Source organism: Lissotriton helveticus, chromosome 5_1, assembly GCF_964261635.1.
Source record: "Lissotriton helveticus chromosome 5_1, aLisHel1.1, whole genome shotgun sequence".
Taxonomy (NCBI): domain Eukaryota; kingdom Metazoa; phylum Chordata; class Amphibia; order Caudata; family Salamandridae; genus Lissotriton; species Lissotriton helveticus.
The window spans coordinates 1,628,107,588-1,628,130,948 of record NC_136065.1 but is presented as its reverse complement, the minus strand read 5'-3'; the positions used below and the strand labels follow the sequence as shown (position 1 = coordinate 1,628,130,948).

The window sequence follows — 23,361 nt, the reverse complement described above, 5'->3', positions numbered from 1 at the left end:
GAGAAAGAGCTGACAGAGGTTTACAGAGGTGAGATCGAGCTACAGAGAGACGAGGGGAGAGAAGTGACGTAGACAGAGTACATATGCAGGGAACTGAGATGGGAACAGCAGTGAGATGCAGAGAGAGGGGTGAGGGAGAGAGGTGATGTAGCGGGGGTAGAGAGGTGGAGCCAGGTGCAGAGTGGTAGAAAGGCAGGTGAGGTGGGGTAGAGAGGGCTGTAAGTAGGGAGAGCGGAGGTAGAGTGAGTTGAGCTGGAGGGGGGGTAGTTACATAAAAATGCAAGGATAGTTAGTGATAAAAAGAAAAAGATGAAGCAGAATAAGTGAAGTAAAGAGAAAGACATGAGACAGAATTAAAAAAAATGTAGTTGCCACCAAGTACTGGAGAATGCACATAGTTCAGGGCAGGCCATAAAAAACACTGCTTGATGTAAGACCTCCGACTACAAACACCAGTTAATACTAACTAATGTAACACGTAAAATCAAACATATACATTAAAGTGGCATATTATGCATACCCACACAGCTGATCGTCCGATTCAAACAATAGGAAGCCAGGCTCTGTCAGTGACGGAATCCTGCCACCCATGGTGTGTAAGTACCCGAAATCCAACAGCGCTTAGAGGCCATCATAGCAAAATACACACTACACAAATCTCTGTCACATAACATAACTCATCCTCTGTCTTCTGTGCGCCTTGATAACCATAAAAGTCTATTTTCCTTGTTGACAGACACTTCACAGCATAATCCCCAGCCTAGACATTTCCTAATTTACCAGCATTTGTGGGAGTTGACAACGAATGATCAACATACATTCAGAAGCCTCCACCCCCCGCTCTACACAAAGTTTAAGGACCGCTAGTGGCCCTAGGAAGAGCCCCGTTGCTGCTCAGCTCTACAGGTCGAATGCTTTCAATCTTGCACCTCTCACAAGTACCAAACCCGCATCGAAAATCGTCTTAAGTGCAAATGGTGATGGATTTCACAGTGTGTGTTGTACAAAGAAGATTGACTCATCTAACAAGCGACTCTAAGCGGCAACCGATGTGCGATGATGTGCCTTATGTGTAACAACCACTCTGTACCCGGCAGGACCCTGGTGAGGATGCTTGCCCTCACACCACACAGCACTTCTGTGGAAGCGCACCAGCTCTACATACAGTAACCGTAGTGCTATGTCCCGAGTTACGTGTACAACATGTGCTTATGGTGGTGGGCGTATGATGTGACATGTTGCGTGGATTGATCAGTAGATGTGGTAGGTTGTTGGTCGCGTGTGGTGGCTGACGAGGGAGCGTGGTTTGAAAGCGAGGGAGGAGCAAGTGGTTGAGGATGGAAATGGAGCAGGAGTGGAAACGGAGGTGAAGGCAGATCATTGTTCGGTCTGTGAAGAGTTACACCTACTCGCACAGGGTTGCTGTCATCTTAATACGTAGGCCACTACACACAGTGATCTTTTGCCACTAGAAAGGTCCTTATGACCATGGAAACCATCTAGCTCTTTTAGTGACTAGCCTTGCTGCTCACCCAAAGGCCAAACTGTTTAATGCCGATTAGCCTGATGACCAACCAGTTCACTTGGCTAACAAAGCTAGTGGACTCTTCTTACAAGCCATTGACTTCCTTCTCTGATCAACGTACTCATTGCCTCCCCGCCACTTTTCACAGTCTTCAAGATCGGATTGCTCCCTCCCCCCTTGTTTATTCAGTGCACTCATCTTCTAAAGAATAGAAACACATTACTTGAAGGAACAATCCATTTATTGATGAAGCGTACAGTTATTTTGGCAATTAATTCACTAGATGAACAGCCAGTTCCAGTACCCAACTCAAACAACTGACTAGGCCACTGCAAACTGGTTTGATTGGTCACCACCAGGCACAACACTTACCTACCCTTTAGTTCGTCCATCCACAAGCTTTTTTGCTGGTGAAACCATCACATTAAATAAAGAATGGACTGGTTGGTAAACAATACAGCTTACGGGTTGACCATCCTCTGAGACCAACTACTTAATCTGTTGATCTCTAACTCTACCTAGAAGCTCGTTCGGTGCCCTACCTGTTCTCGTCTTGTTGACCAAGGCCATTAATGTGATGGGAGAACCAGTTCCTTTGATAGGTTGGCGTCCATTTAATTTATATGGATAGTCAGTTTGTAGGGCTGGCCAAGTAGCACATTAGAATGATAAGCAAGCTTGTTGAGATAGGCAACAAATGCAAGTTTGTAGCAATGTCCAATCATGTCATCTTGATAACTGGTGAAAGAAGGTCCAAGTTTAAGCCTGCCTGTGGAGTAAACAATCTACCTGCCAATCTCTGTACACTTTTAACGCTCAATGAAGGTGTGCGATGGACTTGGTCACTGCTAATACTGCAATCTGTTATTTCCTGGGGAATCAAGGTCTAAGCACAGGCACCACTCGGGATGCAGAATTCAGTCTTGATACTCAAACAGGGGGAAAGTATTCTATTTTTACTAGGTGAAACTCAAAATGACTGCTTTTCATATGTCAAGAAATCAACACTGTAGAAGACGTGGCGCTTGTTATGGCAAAGCCCTTGTTACGCTGCATCACCCTTTGATTCAGCCTCGATGCCTACATACCAAATAAAATGACTCCATAAAGAACATCAGGGCACAAATTCTTGGCTTAAAAAAAGAGCTGCCGATTCTCCATCAACTCAGATGTCTAGGATGGACTGTCTGTACTGGCCAAAATCCCTTGCAAGAGTATATGCCTATTGGTGTCAATCATTTGGCGTTACCCAGAACCAAATGCAAGATCAAAGAACACAGATGCTTCGCTGCCTCAGTCCACACCTCTGGAACACCCTCACCAGTGATTCGCAACACCTCCCGTCTGATGCTCCTCAGACCAAAACTGAAAAAAACACTTACTCGGAACCCCTGATTTTTGCCACCACACAACTCCCCACTGAAATGTCCCCTCCCTACAGGATAATGAAATGATTACGGCCTGCAAGCTCCATGGCTAGATGTCGAAACGTTTCTCCACCATTCTCAGTTCGGTGCTGGCATTGCCTTTGTTGTAATTCTCACTTGTCTTTTGTTTCTCCCATGGCAGAAAACGTTGACACCTCTTTGCCCAAACATTGCTGGTTGCTTTTTTTCAAAGGTTCTGAGACACAATTAAGGCTTGGAGTGCACACTGCACAAGCAAAATGAACATAAGCTTTCTCATAATGACCAGGAGAAGTGTAGAATGAGGATCCTACTACAACGGCAAAGAATTTGCCCCATCTGTTTCATAGGTTTATCAATGGTGCTTGCTCTGGTGGTTGAATATCCGCAGATTCTCCGTAGAGCAGTGACTAATCTATGAACCATACCAGCAGGGTGTCAAATAAATGGCTGTCCACCATGCAATCCAACATGTTCATGGGCAATAGTTCAAGTTCAGGTATTTGTATAGCGCACTGCTCACCCAGAGGGTCTCAAAGCCCTTGGGTAAGGGGTTCATTATTTGTCGAATAGCCAGGTTTTAAGTTCTTTTCTGAAGGAGATGTGGTTTTGAGTAAGGCGGAGGTGAGTGGGGAGTGAGCAATGCAACCGGTCAGTGTGTCCATCCACAATCTTTCAATGACTAGGCCAGCATTTTTCTGCAGTCAGCCAATAAACCACCAGGCATCCACAAATAACAGTGGTTGACCATGTCATTAGACTGCAAATCAGGTAGGTAAGGAGCGATGGAAGCCTTTTTGTATAGAAAGAATGACCGGCAAATCTAAGCAGCTCAGATCTAGATAGTAAAAGGGCGTGCGTGAACCTATGTGTTTATCTGACCTACCAGTCAGTGAAAGGTATGGCTCACATCAAGCCATAACTTATTATTTACTATTTAGTTTCTCCTCTTGGAGAGCGACTTCATTTCAAGATGTACGCGTTGTGGATGAGATAGTTCCATCCCTGGCAAAGAAGTTGCACAATGTCTTAGACAAGCTAAAAACACTGACATTTCAGATCCTTCTTTTAAAGGACACATCAGGTATTTCTATCAGTTTTCAACCACAGACCAGCAACTAAACATTTATTTGTAACAAAGAGCAGTGTTTCATGATGGATACGTGGACTGAGGTGCCCACCGTCCCCCAGTTCTGCTTTTTGCCGTGATGTTTCTTCATTCTGAGCTTCCTTGCTCATCCTTAATGGGGCTGACCCTCTCGCCCCCTCAGTGTTGTCCCTTTGTGCAATTTGATCAGAGGGGAAAGACCAGGAATCCTGAGAAGGTGGAGTACTTCCAGCCTCCCATCAGGTTTCCCCTCTCCAGCTTTAGGTAGACCTCGTCTCCCTTCTCCATGTGCACCAGTGCAGAGTTGGTGGCAGCTTCCCTGGTGACATCCTTATCGCCAGCGAAGGCAGAGATAACTGGGAAGCCGTTCAGCATTAGACTCACCTGTGGGGAAAAAAATCACAATTGAGCATATAAGAAGTCTTATGAGCTGATGCACCCTATTTATTCATTTCTTTAGTTATTTTGTGGTTTTACATAGTGCATACCACAGAGGCAAGTTCCACTAAGCCCAAAACAATCTACATTCAGAAACTAGAAATGGCAACAACCACAAGAGGCAAGTTTAATCAGAAAACACTGTAGCAACAAAAAGGATAATCCATATAGCTGCAGCAAATAATGGGAAAACGTTACTCTTGCCCTATAACGTTGTACCATTTCTGAATAGGTTCTTTAAGTACGGTTGACATTTTATGAAGTGCATGCTGAAGTAAACGTGTATATAGTAAAATGTGCACATCAATATTTTTGGTCTATATGGACCTCATTAAAATTGTCTGGGTAACATACAATCCTTATTTTTGATTTATTTCGATTATTAGTGTTGTTTACTGTTTTAACATTCTTGCTTAAACTACATATGAAATAATGACTTACGTTATAGTTACCACACCAACAGTTTTGTAAGCAATGAACACTGTTATGTAGTGGTGTAATTGTGCATATACCACTATATAAAAGTGTTCGTAGATTATTATTAATGTTGGTGTGATAACTACTGCTAAGGGAGGTGTGAGAAATTGGGTTGCTGGTTGAGGGGGTGAACCTTACTCAAGCAACATCCACAATTCTTGTCAGGGTGAACCATAAAAAGTAACTAAATTAACCTGTGCTTAACCCTGTGGTAGCTTGGCGCAAAAGCAGCCATGCTTAACTTAGAGGGAATGTGTTAAGTGTTTATGCAGCACTTAAAGTGTAATAAAGTGAAAACACAATACAAGGAAAAATCCACACCAATTTAGAATAATAGAGTAAAAATGAACACATTATTTGACACCAAAACAATAAAAATTCAATTTTCAATCACAGATTTCCAATCTTATAGGTTTAGTTAAAAAAGTGCTTAAAAGCACAAAGCACCAACTGTGGTTAACTGGTCGTGCTGGACCAGGACAAAGTCACAAGTTCAGGCCAACTGTGATAGAATGCGGGCTGAACACAGGCACCAGGTTAGGCCTGCTGAGAATTGAGGCTTATGTCCTTGATGTGGGGCACTGCGGCACACAGTGGCGGTTCCGAGCAGCAATAGGGCGTCCTGTGTTGAGTTGTGTTGCGCTGCATAGGTTTCGATTAGGAGCTGCGAGGGCTACGATGTGACGTCTGCGTCAATTTGCATTGCACTAAGTCGGTTCTGATAAGGAACTGCAAGGGTTGCGATGCGATGTCCTGCGTCAAGTTACATCACGCTACATTAGTTCAAAGCACCTTTAATCCCACTTCCTAGTGTCCTGGACTGGAGAAGCACCACTTGGGGGGTCAGGACTCTCAGCAGGCAGAGATCAGGTGCAGGGTTTAAAGGGACTGGAACTTGTTGTATTCCTTTACCTTCAGAACAGCAGAACAGCCAACTAGCCCTTGGAGTCACTCTTGTGTTCCTGGGTTCAAGATGCCGCTTCAGTCTTTCTTCCCGAGGCAGTGGGGCAGCATAGCAGTTCTTGCAGCAGTGCAGCAGGACAACAGAGCAGCTGGCCTGTGCTTCTTGCAGCAGACCAGCAGGGCAGCAGAGCAATCCTTCTTCTGAGTCTTACACAGATCCAGACATGATCTGAAAAGTTGAATCTGAGGGTCCAAAATGTATACTTGATGCCCAGTTTAAAGTGGGAGAAGCCTCTACAGAGGTGTCTGCAGTTTCTTGCATTCCGGTCCTGGTCCTAGTCTGTCTGAGGGCACAATAGGCTAGTGTGAAGTCCTTTGTGTGTGAGTGAGCTGAGCCAGTGCCTGTGAAGTGCAAGTGTGTTAGGTGACAGCTGCGCCAGCCCACCATCCTGTCAGAGATGGCCCATCCTGCCAACATCCAGGCCCTCTATTGTTATGTTGTCTGGAGGAATACACAAAGCCAAATGCCAACTACACCTAGTCAGGTGGCCCAGGAACAGGCTGCAGGCACAAAATGGTTAGGACAAGAAAATGGCAACTTTCTAAAGGTGGCATTAGCAGAATTGTGACTTAAAATCAGACTTTACCTTTAAAAAGGGTTTTAAATGACAATTCCTCAGACACCAAACATGACTTTCCTACCTGCTCCAAATCAAATGTCATCACTTATTAACTGTAATAAAGTAACCCAATGTTATCCTATAGGTGAGGTAGGCCTTGCAGTAGTGAAAACGAATTTAAGAGTTTTTCACTACAAGGACATGTAAAAGTTAAAATTACACACCCACATGTTTAAATACACTGCACCCTGCCCTATGGGCTGTTTAGGAACTACCCTAAGGGTGACTTATATGTAGTAAAAGGAAGAGTGAGGGCCTGGCAAAAGATTGATTTTGCTTGGTCAAAGTGACAGTTTAAAACTGCACAACACAGAATACAATGGCAGGCCTAAGACAAGTTTAAAGGGCTACTTAAGTGGGTGACTCAATTAGTGCTGCAGGCCTACTATTAGCATTTCATTTACAGGCCATGGGTACATGTAGTACCACTTTACTACGGGCTTCCAAGTAAATTAGGTGTGCCAATTCGGTGTAAGCTAATGTTACAGTGTTTAAAAGAGAGAACACAAGCACTTTAGCACTGGTTAGCAGTGGATAAGTGTGCAGAGTCCTAAGGCCAACAAAAACGGCTTCAGCAAAAACAGGAGTAATAAGGCAAAAAGTTTGATAGAAGACCACCCTAAGGCTGACAGGTATAACATTTGCTACCCCAGCTGGCAGTAGGGACAACTACCCAACCTCCTGGTGGTTCTCATCACTGAGACGGAAGAACCTGGAGAGACCATCAGTATTGGTCTGTTCTGCCCCAGGGTGGTATTCCATGGTATAGTCCATTCCCTGCACTGAGATGGAACACCTCAACAGTTTGAGATTTTCACTCCTCATTTGTATGAGCCATATGAGGAGCCTGTGGTCTATCTGAACCCAGAAGTAAGTTCAAAAAACAGGTATGGCCACAGCTTCTCTAGTGCCCAGACCACAGCAAAAGCCTCCCTGCTGATTCACACTCCACCTCTGGTCCAGAGAAGTAACCTTCTACTTATGAAGGCTACAAGTTGGTCTAGGCCCTCCTCTTTTAACTGTGCTAAGACAGCCGCTATGCCATGCTCTAAAGCGTTTGTCTGCACAATGTATTCCTTTAGAGAAATCATGAGCCTTGAGTACAAGTGCTGTACATATGGCGTCCTTGCAGATGTCGAAGGCTTTCTGACAGGCCTATGTGCAGATCAACATTTTGGGCTACTTCTTGAAAGTCAGCTCATTTAAAGGGGCAACAACAGTGCCATTTCCCTTAACAATCCTGTAATATCCTGTGAGACCCAGGAAAGCCAACAATTCAGGATGACTTTTGGGGTTTGCCAGGCCAGGATGGTGTCAATCTTGGCCTGGAGGGGCTGTATTTTGCCCCCGACCACCATGTGTCCCAGATATACCGAGTTCCATGTCCTATCTGGCTAACTGTACTCACTCCTCTGACGCACCTCTGAAAAGAGAATGTTTTCAGTTTACGTATTTCACAATATCTTTCACTAAGCTAATATAGTTCCATGATGCTTTTTACTTAGCTGACATTTTCCTCTCCGCTGCCCTTTTTCGATGGTGTGTTTTTTGCGAAGCTGACCTTTCCCTATGATGACATTTTGCTCGGCTGATATTTTTCAGTGTCTTTGTACTAACGCTGAGTATATTCTATGATGTCTTTTATCAAGGTGATTTTTTTAATGATATATTTTTAATATGGCGCCTTTTTCTATGATGGATTTTCATCTATATCAGGATGTTCATGTTATGTCGCTTTCATGTCTACAACCTGAGCTATAGTCTTTTTGTAAATGAGCTTTTACAGTTCTTTTTTTTATGCATTGTTTCATTGAATATTTTTTTTTTGCATTTCTTTTTTTTTTATTTCAATATTTTTTTATTGTTTTTACAACATATAACATATAATCATCAACGCATTGTCGTGACCGTATTTTTATAAGGGTTTCGTGCTGACCTCTGTGTGCCGTCACAAGCCTCAGAGGACCTGCTCCTGGTGCCTGTATAAAGGGCTGATATTCTACCCAGTCAAAGAACGAGGTAGCACAGAAGAATGGGAGGCTGGGGTGCTTGAAAAGACAAACAAAAGAAGATGGCAGAGAAGAGAGGACGCTTTCCATCAACTGGAAAAGGGCACCACCACTCTCGAGGCCAATTACTGTCAACATGAAGACACGAGATGCATATGTAGGTGAGTGGCTTTAGTGCAAAACAGGAAGATAAATTCGGAAATAGAAACATTAGGAATTAGTAGATAGACCTGCTGGAGCCAACCACCGAGTCAGATGGCTGCTCCATAAACCTTTCATAAACCTTTTATCCAGCTGTAACCTTGGGGTTTTTCCACTGTCCTACAGAAGTATGCCGCGTGGGTGGGTGGCCTGGCAGAATCCTCCATTTACCTCGCCAATGTGGGGTGAACCTGTGCTGACCGCTGCTGAGCCCCTCTCGCTCCAGTACATTCTGTGCCACATGGTACTGCCTGGAGCTGATGGACTTGCTCCCAACATATTCTGGACTAGCTTTCTCTTCTCCATCAAGCAACTGAGAAAGGCTCTGCTATCGACGATTTTGAGAGACAACTTCATATTTAGCCGAATTGAGGTAGGGAACTATGCCATCTGAGTCGTGAAATCACAGCTATGAAGGGCCAGTCGTGTAGAGACAACATCACCTATATGGTGTTCCCACACAGCTTGAGATTTGTGATGTGATAACATTTTTGAAAGCTTTTCTGTCTCGCCCGGGGCCGGACTGGCCATAGCGGGCACCGGGCGTTTCCCTGGTGGGCCGCCAGGGTGGGGGCTGGTTGTTGAAGCTGCAATTCACTTAATCACTTTGCTTTCAGAGGACCTGTAGGTAATCACAAGGCCCCCGAAGTCTGACAGCATGAGGACGGTGATAGTGTGGGCGTGGTGTCATCAACACTTCTGTGCCATGTAGCAATCTGTTCAAAAGAAGGCGGGACCCTCCAGGTATGACAGACAGCCTATCCATACAATACCGACTTCTCTCGTAATACTGGTCGAAAGAGGAACCAGGTCCTTCTAACAATGGCACCCAGGCTCCTCAGCGGAATATCAAATCTGAAGCAACTAGATCTGAGGTTTTCTTACAGATACTGTTTCTCTTGCATTTAATAAGGACAAACTCGATAGACCCCAGCCCGTTAATTTTCAAAGTTTTAACGAATTATCATAGGTCATTTCAACATTATAGTGTTCATAACATTGTATCCTTATGCTTATGTAAGCAAGTTACATCATAGACCATCTTAGTTAGTTATGTCGACTCTTTTTATTCATTATACTACGCACGCTATTAGGGGGCTTTTAAATTTACTAATTATTGTTAAAAACGGGTGGGTTTTGTAAAAATAGGTTGCTTTAGAAAGAAAAATGTTCTCCTTTTCTATTTACAGATCTTCTTTGTACATGTACCTCTAACCGAGCCCTAGCAGAAGGGCAAAATGAAAAGAGAAGCATAAGATCATGGGCACTGGAACTATGCGACTCTGCGGTTATAGTATTTTCATCATAATTATGGATTTGCAGCTTTGCTGCATAGTTCATCATCTGCATAACTTGCTGATTTTAACAAAGAAATCTAGTTTCTAGCTCAACCAGACCAAAAGTTACTAAAACACAACCACATGAGTTGATGTGCAGAGGCAGGCCAGCTTTCAGTTGAAGATTGCTATTTTAGATGTTAAATGCTATATTTAGATGTTAAATGCTATATTCAGGTGTTAAACTGATATGCATGAAATCTATGCCCATACAGTGTTAACATGTAATAAAAGAAGGCAAAGGCACAATATGTTGTGCAGTTGCATTGCACAGCATATTGTGCCTTTGCCTTCTTTTATCGCATTTTAGTCTGCCTGCACTATAATTTGGTCCTCCCCTGCAACATAATTTCAGTGACCCTGCATTCGATGTGCTAATGGGCTTGAATGTATTGAGTTTGTCAGGAAAATTCCCTATTTATATGCAAATAAATACATAAGAATACTAAACGTAGTGGCAGCAAACACAAGTGAATAGCCCGCTCCACTCTTGAATGCAACCCTTATAATTAGGGTATTGCGCTACCTGATGTTTGGTCCTATTATTGGGCAGTACGCCTGGTGGCCCTGAACAACTGGCTGTTTGCACCCCAAGATCATTCCACTTATAGGCTGGAGCGGAAGGGACTGCGAAAATTGTGCCGGTCACCCAGGTGGCGATGGAGGCCTGGCGAAAAGCTGCTGGCCGCATAGGCTGGACTGGCAAGATGACACAGAGACCCCGCTTTGGGAGGGAGCATAGCTGAAGGAGATCGGGAAACTAAGAGGGTTCAGAACCCGGAATGAACTGGAGGCCTCGCGGGTGGGAGAACTCCTTAAAAGCAGTGAGTTGATAGCATTTGCATTGACCCAATGTGATTACTCCATGCACACTCACTAATTTCTGAAATACGCCCACCTGCGCCATGCCTGGAGGGCAGAGGGCATAGCGATACAGGTCCTTTCTGAGTTTTCCCAACTTGAGGGACGGCTTCTACAGGATGAGCTACCTTCTAAGGCTATATCCCTCACATATAAAACGCTCAATAATCATGCCGGACAGACTGCTCAAACTGCAAGAGAGGTGGGGTCTAGAGAAGGGGGAACTGGAAGACGTGGACTGGGTGGCGGCCCTGATGCACGCAAGGGAAGTAGCGATAAATCTCGCCTACCTTTGATACAACTAAAAATCCTGCATCGGGTGCACTAAGATAGGGAGCGCTTGTATCGAGTGGGATAGGTGTCCTCCCCATGCTGTCTATGGTGTGGGAGGGACATCCACATGCTCTGGGGCTGCCCAGACATACAGGGTGCGTGTGGTGGGTGAGCTGTCTCGGATGGAGGTTGAAACCATTCCTCTTGACCCCAAAAACATCTTGTTGGGAATACCTGGGGATGTTGATATTCCTAGTGCCCAATTTGTTTGTTGTAATCTTGGGTGGGTGGTGGCCAAGCGAGATGCCGCTAGACATTGGGGAGCACCTGAAGCCCTGATACTATTGAAATGGAAAAGAGGGATGAATTTATATATGGCTGTGGAAACGTTACGTAGAAAAGTAGGGGATGCCCACGCAAGTTTCACATGATATGGGGTGGTTGGTTTTGATTTTCTAGACCTCATTTAGATATCGGTTGACGGGTTAGTCCGTCACAATGGTGACGGATATCCCGTTTGCTGAAATCTAAATCCTGTAGGATTATCTGTCCCCATTGTGACGGAGTAGCGTGCCCTCCGATATCTAAATCAGGCCTATGACGTTCCTCTTTCGCAGGGAGCTGCGAATCCCTTGACATAAGTGTACTACAGTACGATTTCTGTGAGCGTTACAGTAACCTTTATTGTGATTTTCCTGGGGGTGAAAATGTCATGCAGTTGCCTTTTGTGATTGTATGAGGGTGTGAGGTGCACGCTGGCTTTCTTCCTGGTTTATTAGTTATTGTTAGGTGCATGTGTAGCACCTCCAAGAAATGTTTGCTTCATTGTCATGCCGTCATTCTCTAAAACCAAACAAAGATTATTTAAAAAGTATACTAAACGTAATTGAAAGGAAATTAACTTGAATAAATTGGTGTTAAAGAACAACTAAGCAACTGCAATACCCTTTTCACTTCAAAGAGTATATTGAACATTACTTCCTATTTGGATACAGTTGCAGACTTATACATACATGTATGGATGTATAAGTATTTATGTATATATATGCATGGATGTATAAGTCTTCATCAATATCAAATGAGATATATATATATACCCGATTTTGGTGGAGGCTTGAATTAGCAGAAAATAGGTGTAGGAAGTTGGGTTGTTGATTAACTGGGGTGTGAGCCTGGTCAAGAAGCTACCACAATCAGTCATGGCCGGCATGGCTTGCGGGTGGCTGCGCCTGGAGGGGGGGGCGTGGGCAAGATCATGACGGTGGGGGGGATTCATTTAATAATTAAAAAAATATAGCAGTCTTCTCGGCTCCTGCTCTCCAGCTCTCCTGCCTCGGGCAGGAACAGGAAGCAGGCAGCCAGGCTCACTCCCCTAAGCCAATCACAACGCTGCAAGCAGCATTTTAGTTGGTAGGGACAGCACCCAGACAGACACTTATGGGGAGGCCATATTCTCCATGTAGGCTGCATTGCAGCCTGCATGGAGAAGGGCAGAGTGTGCATGACTGGGGTCACCCAAAACAGTCTTTGCGCACTCAGGGCAGGAGTGGACACATCACTCCCCTCCGGCTCACAGAGCAGCCCAGCCCACCTGCCCGCCCACAACCAAACATGAAATGGTAATAACTTTCAGCTATTACCATTTTATGTTTCTGCTTCTCGCACTACGAGAAAGCAGTGAGGCAACGCTCCTCCACCCCAGTGGAGGAGCCGCCCCTGACCACAATCCTTGTCAGGGTGAATTCATAAGCAAACCCGAAATTAACCTGTGCTCAGCCCTCCGGTAGCTTGGCACAGAACAGTCAAGCTTAACTCAGAGGCAATGTGTAAAGTATTTGTGCAACACTTCAAACAGTAACACAGTGAAAACCCACCACAAAAGGATCCCCCACCAGATTAGCGAAATAGAGTATAATAAATAAAAAATAAAAGAAGACCAAAACAACAAAAATCCAATCAGTAGAACCTAAGCTACGATTTTTAAAAAAGATTTTAGTGAAAATAGTGCCAAAAAGCATAAAGCACCAACCAGGAGTTTCTGGTCCTGCTGGACCAAGTTAAAATCATACTTTCAGGCTCACAGCGGTGGAGCACAGATCGGATGCAGTCTCCAGGTTGGGTCTGCTGAAGTTTACCACCTCAAATCCGTGCCAAGTTCCATTCGCATTGGAAGGGGCCGCGAGAAGCAGGGTGAGCACTGCAGGAGGCTGTCGGCATAGGGCGAAGATCAGGTCAGAGTCCCGGGCATGTGGTGTTGGAGCTTCATGTTGGCGATCCCCTGCTAGCCGTCAATGCTGTAGCGCAATGAGGCAGCTGCCAGAGCTAAGCTTTGAATTGGAGTGAGAGCAGCGAAGTCTTGGTGCGAATGGGCCCTTATTTTATTTAATTATTTATATTCTTTTATAGCGCCTGAATCGATCCCCGAAGGGATATCTCCGCGCTTGTGCTCCTATCTGAATAGATTTAAACATGATCATGTATTGCTAGCAGAAAATGTTTGTTTAAAACTGAGTAAATAGATGGGTTTTAAGATTTTTTCTGAAGGATTCTAAATTAGTGTTTTGCTTCAGCATAGGGGGGAGAGAGTTCCAGAGAACTGGGCCTTTATAGGAAAGGGCACGACCTCCTTGTCTGGTTTTTCTGAACCTTGGGACCTGAAGTAGCTGGTGACTACTGGAGCGTAGAGTGCGTCCAGGAGTGTATGGTATAAACTTTTCCTTCAAATATTTAGGTCCTATGCCAAACAGACATTTGTGTATTGTACAACACGTCTTAAATTCTATGCGTTGTCTTATTGGCAGCCAATGAAGCTGGTGAAGAAGGGGACGAGAAGGGGTTCTGGGTTGGGCATTAAGGACCAGTCTCGCCGCAGTATTTTGGACCACTTGCAGTTTTTAGGTCTCGTCTTTTCCATTCCGAAGGAATGGGAAATGGCGAGAATTCAAGTGCTCAAAATCCTCGTGAAACCACCGCTTTTTTCGTGCGGTTTTCTGCGAGTTCACGTGGCCACAGGCACGCGCTTTTGGCCCATAAACTTTCATGGCCATCTGTTCCCCAATGTCCCTCCCACCCTTCCTTTGATCTTGCAGGCTAATGGCCCTCCCCCTCCCCCAGCACAGAGCGCGCATCGCGGCCGCACAGCACATCAAAGGGCTTCTCCCAGCGTGTGCTGTGTGGCTTCTCCTCCCCTAATTATTCATGGCTGGCTGGTGGCCGGCCGTACTTTCAGTTTCCCGGCCGCTCTTGTTAGGTAGTCTTAGCTTTTACTGTGACAGTTTTTTCATCACTTCTTCCCTCGTGCTCTAATGGCTTTCTTTTTTTTATTATTCACTCTGTGTTTTGCTTTTACCTTTTCTCGCTATTTGTCTTATATTACCTTTTCTCACTATTTGTCTTATATTTCTTTTTCTTTCTTTTCAACGCCTTATTAACTCTACTTTGCTCGCACTGTCTATTGCTTTTTTTATCTCACACAGAACAAGGCAACATTGGCTGTTACTTTTTTCGCATCACTTCTTCCCTCTCTCTCTCCCCCATTCTCTTTCTCTCTCTCTCTCTCACCCTCTCCCCCTCTCTAATTCTCTCTCTCCTTCATTCTCTCTTCCCCCTTCATTCTCTCTTTCGCTTTCTCCTTCCTTCATTCACTCTCTCTCCCCTTCTCTCTCTCTCTCTCTCTCTCCCCTTCATTCTCTCTCCTCTAGCTCTCTCTTCTCTCTCACTCACTCTCCCACTTGAGCTCCATCTGCCAGTCCTTCTTCCATTCTTTCTCTCTCATATTCGCTCCTCCTCTCTCCTCCTCTTTGGCCTGCAGGTTGTAAAAATCTACACAGTAGACAAGGAGCCTCTCGAGCGGTCTCATTAGAGTGCTGTGTAGTCATAACATAGAACTTAAAGTGTATGTCTTTTGCTCAAATCGCTAAACTGTTATTCACGCTTTTCCAAGACTATCTATTGTCACACATTATTTGTTACATGGATGCATTTTAAGACAGCGGCATTAGTTATTCCCTTGTGCACTGCGGTCTCCTGAAACAAGCGGCTGTGACAGTTTTCTCATCACTTTTTCCCTCGTGCTCAGATCCCAAAGGCGAGACCTATTGGCTATGCCAATGCTTGTTTTATTTGCTCCTCATTGGCCGCAATAAGCAGGCCATTGCAGTAGTCCATCCTACTGATTACTAGTGTCTGGACTAGTGTTTTCCTGTAATTATCGGGCAAGAATGGAAAAACACGCCGTAGCAGCCCGATAATGTGGAAGCATGCTCCTGTAACTTGGTTGGTGTGTTCTTTAAATAGGAGTGCTTGATCCAGACGTACACCAAGATTTTTAACTACTTGTTTCGGACTAGGAACAGGTCCCAGCTCCAAAGGCCACCATTCTGGGGACCAGAGGAGAGTAGCCCCACCAAACACCATGACTTCTGTCTTGGCTACATTACACTGGAGGCAGTTTCGTGCCATCCAGTCTGACACTGCTCTCATCCCGTCTGCAAAAGATTTTTGAATTGCGGGCATGAGGGTCTGAAAGGGGAATAGAAGTTGGGTGTCGTCAGCATACGACACCGGGGTGAACCCATGTTTTCTTACAATGTCCGCCAAGGGGGCCACGTACACGTTAAAAAGCGTGGGGCTTAGGCATGAGCCCTGTGGCACTCCCTTGGTGAGCTCCCTTAAGATGGAATTATGGGAACCCAGCTTGACTCCTTGTAGACGACCCGAAAGAAAGCTTTCCAACCAGGACAGAGCCGTGCCTCCTATACCCACCTCCCTCAAACGACCGAGAAGTATTTCATGTGACACCGTGTCGAAGGCAGCGGATAAATCTAGCAGCACCGGAATTGTTGACCCCCCCTCATCCAGTGACATCCTGATGTTATCGGTCACTGAGATGAGAGCCGACTCGGTGCTGTGATTGGGCCTGAATCCAGATTGAGAGTGGTCCAGGCCCTCCGCTGTCTCGATGTAATTTGACAAATGGGTGTTCACATGCCTCTCGGTCATTTTGCTAAGGTATGGTAGGAGGGAGATGAGTCGGAGGTTTGAGAGGTCCGTCCATGGAAGTGCGGCATTCTTCCGGATCGGGTTCACCACCGCTTTTTTCAATTCCCCAGTCACGTGTCCTTCCCTGAGAGAGTGGTTTATTATGTCTTGGATTTGTGGTCCAATAAAAGTACTCAGGGGGGCCATCATTTTAGCTGGTAGGAAGTCGTCGGGAGATCCTGACTTTATGTGGCTAATAAGGGAAGGAAGGTCTAATTCACCGACTGGTGGAAAGACTGTCAAGGAGGCATTTCTTTGTGTGGGTGGGGGAATAGGAGCACAGATGCTACTTTGATGGCTAGAAGCATTCAAAATTTTCTCGTAAATCAAGTTGATTTTATTTTCAAAGAACAGAGAGATGTCGTCACATAAAGATTGGGAATAGTCGTCTGGGCTATCGCAAGCTGTTGGTTTTACAAATGCTTGTAAAATTTTGTATAATTCCTTAGAGGAATTGCCCGCCTCTGCAAGCTGCTGAATAATGCTGTTCTTCCGCGCCAACTTAATGTTCTTATAATAATTGGACTGAGCTTCATGATGTGCTCTACTATTTTCTTCTGTGCGTGCTTTCCTCCATTTTTTCTCTATCTTCCTGCAGTTCTGCTTCTCTGCTCTCAGTGCCTCGGTGTACCATTTTTCTTGTTTGCTTGCAGGGAATTGTTTATGCAGCTTCAGGGGGGCCAGTATGTCTATTGCTACAGTTATGGAATCATTGAATTTAGCTAGGGCACCCTCCACATCATCTGTTGCCATGAGGTTAGGTTTTTCCCAAACCCTTTGTAACTCCTCCACCGTTACCCTGTGCCACTGTCGACGCCATACTGGTGGAAGAGTATTCTTTTTAGGGCGTTTATCCACTTCCGATATGCAGAAGTCCAGTAAGAAATGATCTGACCAATCTAGCTGGACAGTGGATTGGCACTGAATTTTGGTGCAATTAGAGAAAAGCAGGTCTAGAGAGTGGCCTCCCTTATGTGTGGGTCCATTGTTCTGCAACTACAGACCTAGAGTGGACAGGTCAGCGAGTAAGGACCTAGTTTCGGGAAGCTCTAGGATATCTATGTGAGTGTTGAAATCACCGAGGAGCAAAAAATCTTCATTGGCTCTAAGGTGAGGAGCTAGAAGCTCCAGGAGAGAGAGAGTAAAACCTGAACTAGGTCTTGGTGGACGATAAACTAACGCTCCCTTCCAGGATGCTCTAGTAGCAGTAATTACTCTAAAAACAATTATTTCCATATGTGGACTGCATTTTTGTTCCAAGACAGTAACTTTCAAATAGTCTTTGTATACGATGGCTATTCCACCGCCTACTTTATCTAAACGATCCATATGTAAAAACTTATACCCCTGAGGGACTCCTAAAGCTATGGCAGGTGTTGTGTGGGGTTTGAGCCAGGTCTCTGTAAAAAAAACAGATCGGGTTGTGATGTTTGTAGTAAATCCCATATTTGTAATTGGTGCTTGGGCATAGAGCGAACATTTAAAAGAAAACACTTTAACCCTTTCGTTGGTACGTTAGTTGCAGTATTTACCTTACAAATAGTATTTAAGTAGGTAGCTTGAAAATGACAATTAAGGCAAGAAAAAGGGCCCTCCGGGCAAGGCCAATTATCACTGGCACAGCCAGGCAATGATGGTAGTCTGAGATTTAGAAGATTTTGGGCAGAGTACCTAATTGTGGAATTCTCCATAGCAGAGCCGGACAAACGCGTGGAGCCAAGGCCCCTGGTCCCGTCCTGTCGTGGACGGGCGCAGACGGGCAGCTCTTTGGCTGCTCTTCGGCGTGTCTTCGGCTGCGCGCAATCGCTGCGCGCTCGATAGGGTGCGAGGGCTAAATAGCCCAGAAGAAAACCACTAGAGCGCTACCCGCTACAGTGGTTGCCGGAAGTTCCAGAAGTGCTTGGCTCTCACCTGCCCGCCCTCCGCACAACGGTACTAGTTACCCTGTCGGAACGAGGCGGACAGGAAGAAACGTCGAGCCAAACACAACTTGCTGCCCTGACAAATGTAACGCTAAAAAGCTGCTTCCCCTCCTATCGATTCAGGTAGGGAAAAGCTCGGCACTATGGTGCTCAAATTAAATTACACGCGTGAGGACAACAGCATGTAATATGTGCGCAGAATTTTTAAAAGACTAGCCGGTGCACAGAAAACCAATAAAGTTAAAATATACAATTTTCCAGAGCGCAGCATAGATCGCTGTTTAGGGAACCAGAGTAGAAGCAAGCGGCTCGTGGACGTGGACTCTGCCACCGTCACTCACCGCAGCCTCACTGTTACTGGTGCTCCGCCTAAATAGCCCCAGAAGAAAACCACTAGTGCGCTACCCGCTACAGTGGTTGCCGGAAGTTCCGGAAGTGCTTGGCTCTCACCTGTCCGCCCTCCACACAACGGTACTAGTTACCCTGTCGGAACGAGGCGGACAGGAAGAAACGTCGAGCTAAACACAACTTGCTGCCCTGACAAATGTAACGCTAAAAAGCTGCTTCCCCTCCTATCGATTCAGGTAGGGAAAAGCTCGGCACGATGGTGCTCAAATTAAATTACACGCGTGAGGACAACAGCATGTAATATGTGCGCAGAATTTTTAAAAGACTAGCCGGTGCACAGAAAATCAATAAAGTTAAAATATACAATTTTCCAGAGCGCAGCATAGATCGCTGTTTAGGGAACCAGAGTAGAAGCAAGCGGCTCGTGGACTCTGCCACCGTCACTCACCGCAGCTTCACTGTTACTGGTGCTCCGCCTAAATAGCCCCAGAAGAAAACCACTAGAGCGCTACCCGGTACAGTGGTTGCCGGAAGTTCCGGAAGTGCTTGGCTCTCACCTGCCCGCCCTCCGCACAACGGTACTAGTTACCCTGTCGAGCCAAACACAACTTGCTGCCCTGACAAATGTAACGCTAAAAAGCTGCTTCCCCTCCTATCGATTCAGGTAGGGAAAAGCTTGGCACGATGGTGCTCAAATTAAATTACATGCGTGAGGACAAAAGCATGTAATATGTGCGCAGAATTTTTAAAAGACTAGCCGGTGCACAGAAAATCAATAAAGTTAAAATATACAATTTTCCAGAGCGCAGCATAGATCGCTGTTTAGGGAACCAGAGTAGAAGCAAGCGGCTCGTGGACTCTGCCACCGTCACTCACCGCAGCTTCACTGTTACTGGTGCTCTGCCTAAATAGCCCCAGAAGAAAACCACTAGAGCGCTACCCGCTACAGTGGTTGCCGGAAGTTCCGGAAGTGCTTGGCTCTCACCTGCCCGCCCTCCGCACAACAGTACTAGTTACCCTGTCGGAACGAGGCGGACAGGAAGAAACGTCGAGCCAAACACAACTTGCTGCCCTGACAAATGTAATGCTAAACAGCTGCTTCCCCTCCTATCGATTCAGGTAGGGAAAAGCTCGGCACGATGGTGCTCAAATTAAATTACACGCGTGAGGACAACAGCATGTAATATGTGTGCAGAATTTTTAAAAGACTAGCCGGTGCACAGAAAATCAATAAAGTTAAAATATACAATTTTCCAGAGCGCAGCATAGATCGCTGTTTAGGGAACCAGAGTAGAAGCAAGCGGTTCGTGGACTCTGCCACCGTCACTCACCGCAGCTTCACTGTTACTGGTGCTCCGCCTAAATAGCCCCAGAAGAAAACCACTAGAGCGCTACCCGCTACAGTGGTTGCCGGAAGTTCCGGAAGTGCTTGGCTCTCACCTGCCCGCCCTCCGCACAACGGTACTAGTTACCCTGTTGGAACGAGGCGGACAGGAAGAAACGTCGAGCCAAACACAACTTGCTGCCCTGACAAATGTAACGCTAAAAAGCTGCTTCCCCTCCTATCGATTCAGGTAGGGAAAAGCTCGGCACGATGGTGCTCAAATTAAATTACACGCGTGAGGACAACAGCATGTAATATGTGCGCAGAATTTTTAAAAGACTAGCCGGTGCACAGAAAATCAATAAAGTTAAAATATACAATTTTCCATAGCGCAGCATAGATCGCTGTTTAGGGAACCAGAGTAGAAGCAAGCGGCTCCTGGACTCTGCCACCGTCACTCACTGCTGGTGTGAAGACCCCAAAAGTTTGAATTCAGCTCTCTGAGCCACACCAAGGGTCCGGGACTTGAAAGGCACCACTTGGGGGTCAGGAATTTACTGCAGGTGGGTCCAGGGTCTGGTGCGAGATGTTGGGGAGGGGAGCCTATTATATTCCTGAGGCTCAGATCAGGAGGCCAGCAGACTAGCCATTGGAGTCACTCTAGTGTTCTTGGTTTAAAGATGAAGTTGCAGGTCTAATTCTCTGTTCACCCAGGCAAGAGCGCAGCGAGCAGCAGGTGAACACAGCAGGGCAGCAGTTCCTTCAGAGCAGCTGTTCAGCAGAGTGGCAGTCCTTTCAGAAGTTTAGCTGTCATTTGTCCTCAGGCCCAGAAATGTACTGAAGAGTTGGTGGCTCAGGTCCAGAATGTATACCCAGTTGTGCCTTTGAAATGTGGGAGAAGCTTCTAGATGTTTCCCTCTGAAGTACCCAGGCTTCCCATGTCTTCCCTGTCCTTGCTCCAGACTAACTACAGGGAATATTCAGCCAGTTAGTATTTTAAATTAGGATTCCAGAGTCACCAAACATGGGCTGATTACTTATTCCCATTTGGAAATTGCAGGTATAAGATGTAATAATGTAACTCAAATGTTATCCTATGGGAGAGATAGATCTTGAAGCAGTGAAAACCAAATGTAAGAGTTTTCACTATCAGAACATGTAAACCTTAATAGTACATGTCCTACTTTTCAACTACATTGCAACCTGCCAACTATGGCTGTCTGGGACCTACCCTTAGGGTGACTTATATTTATTGAAAAGGAAGATTTGGGTCTGGCAAAAGCTTTACTTTACTTTGTCAAGTTGAAATGGCTATTTAAAACTGCACACACACAGGCTCCAGTGGCAGACCTGGGATGTTTTAAGGGCTACTTAAGTGAATGACACAATCAGTGCAGCAGGCCTGCTAGTAGCATTTAATTTACAAGCCCTGGGTGTATTTAGCACCACCTTACAAGGGACTTATAAGTTAATTAAATATACCAATTGGGGAATGAGCCAATGGTACCATGTTTTAATGAGGGAGCACATGCACTTTACACTGGTTAGCAGTGGTACAGTGTGCAGAGTCTTAAAGCCAGCAAAAACAAGATCAGCAAAAAGTTGAGGGCAAAGGCAAAACATTTGGGGGTGACCCTGCAGACATGGCCACGAACAACAATAGGCAATAGAAGTCAAACTCGCTCCGAACAGGAGGCCCTAAAACCTGTCTGGCCCGGGCCCAAATAATTCATAGGCTGCCACAGCACAGGCAAATGGATCATAATGGCATCAACAGAATGGTTGAGTATCTTGTGCAGAATGAGTAAAAGTACCATTCCCCCCTGAAAGATCAAGCCTCTGAATGACATGCCTGTGTTCAGTCAGCAATAAGAACTTTCTGATGTCTTTTCCAGATTTGGCTCTGTGTCTTTCCTGTGTTTCACCTGTTTGTTGTTATAACAGATGCTATGCCAGTTGTGCTTGTCTGTTTTCTCATGCCTAATGTCCTTTGACTTGGTGGTGTGGTGCACTAACTTCTGCTATTATTCTACTATCTCGTGAACCCCCTTCCTCAGGGTCCTTCTTTTGCATGCCATCGGTTGTCAGGCTGCCTACCCCGCCCATTTCATTATTCATTGTGGTTATACTTCTTGACCTTTTGCACCCAATGCATCCCACATATTCCCTGGGTGCTGGCTGTTGTACATATTGTCTATTTGGACCCACTGATCCCCCTGTTCCTGTTTCACCTTCTTGGTACCCCTACAAGTATAATATTTTCCTGATATGCCCAGAGGAACCCATCAGACAACCATTTGAGATCCTGGTCTGCATTGTAGAGTTTTGTAGTTTGCTGTTGATAATCTGAGAATTGTTTCATTAGTTATGTGGACACATAATGCCATAAATGCAGCACTCTCTCCCCTAGACCATCTCTATGGTGCAAGCATTGCACAAACCACATATTTTTTTACCACTGTCTGGGCGGGGCTGTCTTCACTCCATTACCCCACTTTGCACTGCCCAGTACTATTTCTGACATGCCTGGTCCAGTGGAAGTCTCCCTAGTCTGCTGGAATGTCTTCTAGGTCATCTAGTGCCCGACCCATGCTCGTACTTTCATTAAACCTCTTTGCTAAAAGGATAATGGTCGTACACTACTTTAATGACAAAAGGGCAGAGATAGCGTTAATGTGAAAGACCCACCTCCTGACCAAGGAGGCAGACAAGCTAAAAAGGAATTGGATAGGCAGGGTGATCAGTGAATGCTGACTGTATAAGTTCTGGCAGTGCTGCATTGATGATGGGCTCCTGTCTTTCTAGGATGTGTGAAGTAGTGATATTGATTCATTATACTATCCCTCACTCAATTCTCAACACCAGTACGGACGTCGAGGGCTGAGATGACCTAATGAAATTAAGAACAGCTGGACGGAAGTTAGTGCTGGGCTCTGTCTATACCTCCAAAGTTAACAAGGTGAAATTATTTGTACAACTATCCATATTTCTTCTTGAATTTGACATGAAGCAAACCATAATTGGAGGTGACTGGAATTTAGCTACTGGTCCAGTATTGGAGAGGAATGGGGCCTTGGACAAATGCACCATGGCTTACAGACTTTTGCTGTGCGATGTCTTGGCTGTTCACAATTTGATGGAAATATTTTGACTCACACACCTTACACACCCTTCCAACAAAGCGTATACCTTTTCTGTCAACAATCCACGGCACCATATCTGTCATGTGCTCTACCACTTCATGCACAGGAGCAAAACGACATCAATTCCCAATGTTCCTCTCCAATTTCCCCTGTCATCAATTATATCTAGACTAACGGAGGAAATCAAAGGAAAGGAAAGGGGATGGGGATAGAGAAGAGACAGCCAAGTCTTCTTTCTGGTTCTTCTCCCTTTCTTCTTGTACTCCACCACTCACAGTATTTCAGTCCTTGGTGTGTACTTGGGAAATGGAGTGAAGAACTGCCTGTAATAGCATGCAACAACCTTACTTTAATAATCTGTAACTT

The 23,361-nt window shown here is 45.4% G+C and overlaps 1 protein-coding gene across 1 annotated transcript in view; it reads right to left on the bottom strand.

Moving 5' to 3' along the window:
- Positions 1–1,748: 1,748 nt before the first annotated feature.
- The window catches only part of LOC144753744 (cerebellin-1-like), a 101,489-nt gene continuing 79,876 nt past the window's right edge, over positions 1,749–23,361 (bottom strand). The window contains exon 4 of the mRNA XM_078641326.1: positions 1,749–4,423. Within this exon, the coding sequence (XP_078497452.1) occupies positions 4,226–4,423 (198 nt within the window). The 3' untranslated portion in view covers positions 1,749–4,225. The remainder of the gene's footprint in view (positions 4,424–23,361) is intronic.